Source organism: Nicotiana tomentosiformis, chromosome 8, assembly GCF_000390325.3.
Source record: "Nicotiana tomentosiformis chromosome 8, ASM39032v3, whole genome shotgun sequence".
Lineage (NCBI taxonomy): Eukaryota > Viridiplantae > Streptophyta > Magnoliopsida > Solanales > Solanaceae > Nicotiana > Nicotiana tomentosiformis.
Window position 1 is genome coordinate 13725489 of NC_090819.1, and position 7141 is coordinate 13732629.

General features: G+C 35.6%; 1 protein-coding gene across 1 annotated transcript; it reads right to left on the minus strand.

Moving 5' to 3' along the window:
- Nucleotides 1-768: 768 nt before the first annotated feature.
- On the minus strand, nucleotides 769-6695 carry LOC104089101 (nudix hydrolase 15, mitochondrial). The gene is made up of 4 exons (XM_009593920.3): nucleotides 6179-6695; nucleotides 4350-4492; nucleotides 1223-1342; nucleotides 769-1145 (listed from the first exon to the last, which is right to left on the minus strand). The coding sequence occupies exons 1-4, from the start codon at nucleotides 6606-6608 to the stop codon at nucleotides 921-923; spliced, it is 918 nt and encodes a 305-aa protein (XP_009592215.1). The 5' UTR covers nucleotides 6609-6695; the 3' UTR covers nucleotides 769-920.
- Nucleotides 6696-7141: the final 446 nt, after the last annotated feature.

Sequence of the window (7141 nt, forward strand, 5' to 3'; positions counted from 1 at the left end):
GTAACTTTCTCATTTAGTTTTTCCAATTATCCCTAAAGTTCTCAAAGCCTTTACACCAACTTTATATAGGGTATAAAATAAGGTTAATAAATCAATAGGCAATAAAGAAGCCAACAATTAATCTACTGCCTACTTCAACCACTGGCATTATAATTAGTTACCTATCTTAATTAATTGTCGCTAGTTCAACAGCCCCATAATTGCTTTTTAGGACGGTAGTGTTCGAACCACCACCTTGTGCGCACATCGACCATTCAAGTACCAACAACAACAACAATAACATATCCAATATAATCTCATATAGTGAGTTCTGAGGAGGATAGTGTGTATGCAAACGTTACCCCTACTCTTGTAGAGGTAGAGAGGCTATTTTCAACAGACCCTCGACTCAAGGCGACCATTCAAGTAAGTATCTTCAAAATTGCTAAAGATAGGAAGTATGTATTTTTAGATTTCTGGATCTTATTGAAACACAACATGAATACATCAGATGGTATTATAAAATCTAGTCCTAGCTCTAAATCAGTAACCAAGTGCTTCAACTAGCCAGTAGCCATCTTTCTTTCATTAACCCAGATAAGAAAGATAAACTCTTAGCTTTACCACTGCTATCTCATCGCCATTCCTGAACATCACATGGAAAAAAAACATTAATTCCAGTCAGGAGAAATCCTACAGGAAAAGCAGGCAGTTAGAGAGAGAGAGAGAGAGAGAGAATCCATTCCTAGTGTTAACCCCCTTGTCAAGGACTTATCTGTGAGGAAGGTATTTTTAAAAAAATGATGTAAAAATTTATTATTTGTGGTCTTAAATTTTGTCACTACATCAGATGTTTGAAAAATACATAATAATACTCCACTATGTCCATTTAATTAATTTATTACACAAGCTGGATTATACAAGAATTACAAAGATCAAAGTTAATTCATTGTAGTATCTTTGTCCACCACTCTAGGGAGCTTGAATTTAGGATTTTGTTCCAAGAATGCAGGTGCTCTCTGATACACAACTGATGCTGCTCTAATCAAAATCCCAGCAGTTAGACCCCAGATCAAATATTTCTTGTTTTCCAACTCGTAGTCGAACAAATGAATCAGATACTTTTCTCCCATCCATTCTCTTTCTTCTGATCTCCTATTCTCGTCCTGAATAAAGATATTTCGCGTAAGTATCCAAGAAATGGAAGAAATGTATTCGTCACTTGTCGAAGGAAAGTACAAACCTTGAGAAACATCTCCAATGGGACATCAAAAACTGCTTCTACTTCAGCAATATTAGGAGTGGGATTGAATTCTTTTTTATTGGAGAGAATCCCAATTACAGGAATCACTCTAAGAAGATGCTGCAAAAATAACAAATGTATGAGAAATACACACGCAACCAAAAAGTACAAAGGGATTGTTCCGTTGCTAGTTAAATGATTTCTCCATTATACTGACACTTATCAGGATTCAAATTTCGGGTTCACAGCTGTGTAAAAAACAAAAGGCAGCCCGGTGCACTAAGCTCTCACTATGCGCGGGGTCCGGGGAAGTACCGGACCACAAGGTTCTATTATACGCAGTCTTACCCTGCATTTCTGCAAGAGGCTGTTTCTACGGCTCGAACCCGTGACCTCCTGGTCACATGACAACAACTTTACCAGTTACGCCAAGGCTCCCCTTCGGACTTCGGGTTCACAGCTGTTTAAATGCAAAAAATTTAGCAGCAACAAGTTTTAGACAAGACAAACTTGGTAAAAACTTGAATAAAATGGATGAGCTAACAACAAAGAAATCTGAAACCAGATCCGCCAAAGACTTCCAGGATGATGCGACAATGAGTTCAACCAAATATAAGATAACCAACTAATTCTTACATCCTAAAATGCATTATTGTCTTTGCTTAGTCGATATGGCATGCCATGTAAATAAGAGGAATTTCATTTTATTTGCCATTATTAGCAATTCTTTTTTAACCTCTATTTATTTCTTTAACATTTTCCTTTTTTTATATAGATACTGTTTCTCTTTATTTCATATGGTGGATTGATGATGGAAGGCTACTCAAATTGGAGGAAAATAAAATGGAAGGCCTTACTAGCAGATGATAGGTTTACAGTCTAATCAACCAAGTGTGCAACTGTACCCTCCACTAGATCTAAAATCAGGGGCAAGTGCACAAATAGCCATTTTCAGGGATGCTATTTAGAGATTAGGCAGTACTTATTTTATCTTAAAAATTTAAACTAAAAATCTTAACTTTAGGACACTTTTGTCCTGAAAAATTGAACTGAAAAACTAAAATTCAGGACGCACTGGCTAATTCCTAAATAGCAGCCTTGTAGAGTGGCTACCTGGTGTCATTTCCACGTAAAATCATAGCATATACCATGAGTGGACATTGATTATCTCTTTTTATCTTATGATACACGTGGCTTACGCCTTTGTCTGTTTTATGGTTGGACAAAATGGTCACATCTCAACGGAGATAAAGAAAACATTAGGTGATTTCTTTCCATTTGTTTAAGCCTAGGTGGCAGAGTTACTCAGTACCTATGTTGGTGGAAGGTAACATGTAACTAGTGAAATAGCCGAGGTGCGCGCAAGCTAGGTTGTTTGTAATTTTTGATAATATCCCATAGACTGGTAAGGTAGCTTCTCAATCATGCACAGATTTAAATGAATGAAAATGTAATTAGTTATACGAGTAAAAGAATATTTTCCATTGTAAGGAAATGGTTGACATTTCAAAAGTTTACTAGAAAATGGTGTAATGCTTCGATGAAGATATCGTCAGTGATCACCTCCACTAACTCACTCCATCCTAAGACGATTAACATTTCTTATTTTCAGTTCTAATCCAACAGCAATATTCAATTTCTTTAATAGAATATTCGAAATTCTGTTATTGATACTCTTGCAAGTCTAGATTCTGAGGTTCGTAATCCTTTAAGCAGTTTCGGAATCCGTAAGTTTATCCAGTGTTCTAATTTACTCCAAAAATTGATTAATTTCACTGCTAAATGGTAAAAATGCCAACTCGCTTTGGGAGGAGAAAACAATTGTGTTCTGTTCAATGCAACACACAGCTCAAATATTTGCCGTATATTAACTAAGCCAAAAACATCAAAATCAGCACCTTAATACTCTTAACACTACAAAAACTACAAATGCGACAGAAATGCCAAAGATATGTGCAAAAGTGCACCAAAACTTAAACCAAGTATTAGTGTAACACTAGTAAAGTACGTGCAATGTTTTTCTGTTTAATGTACATTAACTGCAATGCTGCTCTTTTCAGACACTAAGAGATCCATAATTTTGACAAAACATAGGTCACAATGAATTTTAAGTTGGACATAGAAATAGTGAGCAGGCATTTTTCATTTTTTTGATAAAACATTTCAATAACTCGTTTAAAAGGCTTATCCAGATCCATGTTCAGCCAATAATGTGAAATTATCAACTTGTGACTAGTGAATTTTCTTCGTGTTTCTTTGCATTTATAATGTATCACATTTTCCATAAACCATTTTCTCTTATTTGTCTCCCTTAGCCCTCCTCCCAACCAAACAAGGACTCCTTCCCAGATAGGGATAAGAGACAAGGAGCAAGGAGAGTAAATCATTCTTACGTTGATGTATTAATATAAAGTGAACTTCTGAGATAACCAGCACTATAAAAGATTTGCAGGAGATCGTACACTACGATGGAGAAGGAAAGAACAAGCATTTAAACAGTACACAAACTTGGGGCCTAAGGCTAAATGGATTGTACACTGTCAGCAGAGCACAACTACTGCTTGGAAGAAACCCTAAATGAATTTTAATCTTGTTGAAGAAATAGTAATAAATTATGCCAGTAGGAAATATAAAGAGCTTCCAGTACTTCCCATTTTTGTTTTTTATTTTGTATGGTGTTGGTCTGACATGAATTTAAACGGGGAACGTAGTCATTGAGAATTCATATTGCCAATCCCAACTTGTTTCGGACTGAGGCTTAGTTGTTCTTGAAGAAATAATTAAAGAAAAACTAAAACATCAAGTTGAGCCTTATGAAAGGTGTTCTCCATATTAAATTCATCAACTGACTAGCACAGAAACAGAGAAGATTTTCTCAGCAGATTCACCATTACATTCCAGATACATTTCTCTGATCATTTACGCAGACAAGAAAATTTTCACTCTACTAGAAAGGGCAGCCCGGTGCACTAAGCTACTGTACGCAGCCTTACCCTGCATTTGTGCGCTCTACTAGAAAGCTCAGCTAATAATTCAGCAAGTTTATTAGGAAACAAGTTTTGTTTCAACCAATACTATGATGACATCCACCCGAAGTTTCTTTATAGGCTAGATGATAACCACATACCTTAGACAAGAATGGCTCGAGGCAAGTCACGATATTAACCAATGAAGGATCTAATCCTATCTCCTCCTTTGCTTCTCTGGTTGCAGTGTCAGCATCACTTGCATCTCCCTCTTCAGCTTTCCCTCCAGGTAATGCAACTTCACCTGCGTGAATGACTTTTTAGTTCAAATCAGCTAACCTAGCACTATATTATGCCGGAGAGAATAGTATAAATAACAGCAAATGTTAAGTTAAAATACTTTAAGCAATTTGGTAACAAGATTATAGAAAATCAATATCTTGAATAAACAGTAGTATGAATCAATTAGGCAAAATTTGCAAGCCGCAAACTATCAATCACAAGAAAGATAGTAAATTGCCTAAACATCCAAATAACAACATTTCAGCAGCAACGCATCTGTATCAAAATGGTTATCAGAAGCATCGAACCACAATCTCTAGAGAAAACAAAAAAACTATTACACAATTATGTCAACTTAGTTTTACAATCAATTTAACACGTGGAGCCAACTGGATGAAAACAAGGATATTGGATAGACTAAAAGTCTTTGTTAAAAAATGGAATATGTGCAGAACACAACTCAAAAAGCTAGCTCATGAGTTGAGGGTTACCCAAGATCATATAAAGAGACAACAACCCATTTTGTAAACCGATAAAGGACATTTAACACCTCCCGCACGACCAAGCCTAGATATCTCGATCGCAGATAACATAACATGGGGACCAATATTGGGAAACCAAGAATATGAATGGATCTGGCTCTACTACATGTTAAGTAAATGGATCTTGACCTAACTCAACCCAAAAAGCTAGCTCATGAGGCGAAGGTTGCCCCAAGACTATTTAAGGAGACAACATCTTTGTTTCCTCAACCAATGTGGGACACGTACCAATCTTGATTACCAATGGTGGACTACAATCCTCTTATAAATCCAAAAGAAAACTGGTTATATTTTAAGACTTACTATTTTATCATGCAAACCAACACAAGAATTTTCCATACGCTAGGCAATTTTACATTATAGCTGAGCAAAATTCACTGTGCTGGATAAATTCCAAACATACATCAAGTCACACTATCATCATCGACATGTAAACCGCATACCTCTTGCTGTCTTGCATGCATCAAATCACAACCATATATCAAAACAACCAACCAACTACATCTCAATCCCAACAATTATTTGGAGTCTGTCGGCCATATGAATCCTCGGCCTCTATATCCAAACCGTTCTATTCAGACTCATTTCATTCCAATACTAAAAGATATGTCCTTTGACGTAAATTATGGGTTTCTGCATATAATCTGCCCCCCCCCCCCCCCCCCCACACACACACACACACACACACACACACACTATGATGATCAATCAACCACCATAATCCCTCCTCTCAGCTCCAGCCAAAATGTTTCAGAACAATGGCTTTGGCTAGGCATGAAGTTTAAGAAAGAAAGACTTCGAAACTTGTGGTATAGAACAAGTCACAAACATTTATATGGATATAAATCTACCTCACTAAAGGTAAAATAAGAAGTTTAAAGTTAAATTGTTTCTGAATATCCATCCATATGTGTTATTCTTTTTGGACAAACTAAAAATGAAAATGTGCCACATAAATCATCTTATTAAGTGTAAAATAAAAATTTAAATTAAATTAGTTCTGAGTATAGAAATATGCCATTCTTTTGGACAAATTAAACCGGAAGATATGCCAAATAAATCATCATGAAGTTTAAAATTAAATTATTTCTAAATATAAAAAGGTGCCATTAACTAAAAAGGAAAGTGAGCCATAAAAAATAAAACAGGATCTAAAGTTCACTGACCAGAGTGAGTAGAGAGCTTAGAAGATCTCTTAGTGAGAATAACTCTTAATTCCCCATCAGCATCCCCTTCAAAAAGACAGATCAAAACAGCAGCTCTTTTAGGTTTAAATCTTTCAGTTTGCACAGCAGAAATTGGGGTCACTGATTCTTGAAAACCCAATTGAGAAACAACTTTCCCTGCACTCTCTTCCAATTTTTTCTCCTCAAAATCAGTGTCAAATTGAGGAGGTGGGGGTTTGTAAAGACGCAATTGTTGAGCTAAGGCTAATAGTCTTTTTTGAGAAGTATTATTAAAGCTGTGGTTTGTTGAAGATGATGAATCCATGATTAATTTGCGAAGTGAATTTGGAGATTGAAATGAATAGAGGGTTAAAGAGGAAATTGATGATATGGACATTGACATGGACAATCTTCTAATTGATGATAGCATTTTTCATAGTTAAATTGGATAATAAGTTTGAATTGGGTTTATCAAAAAGTACACCATCTTTCAAAAGCTTTAAGATTTGATTTTTGTTTAGTTTTTCAGACATTTAATAGATTTGATTTTGGTTTACTGTTTCAGAAAATTAGATTTGAACAGTCTTTTGAAAAAACAATTTAAGACAACAATGGATAAAAGTTATACTCTGTTATAAAGTAAATAAATCGAAAACAAGTATAGAGAGATGTTGATATATTATTCAATTTCAAACTGATGTATATAATGAACTGAAAACTCCTCTATTTATAGAAGAAAGGAAGCAGCCGCGAGGCTTTTCAGGAAGCAGCTGCAAGGCTTTTCTTTAGCTGCTTGTAAGCTGTCTGCATGAGTTGCTTGCAACCTGTCTGTTTAATAAGAAGCTATTGCAAATCATTTCATTGAGCTGTTTGTAACCTGCCTGCATCAGCTGCTTGTAGATAAAATTCAACAGAATACTAAATGGATAATCTTCTTCAGGAAGATTATCTATAGCGGAGTAA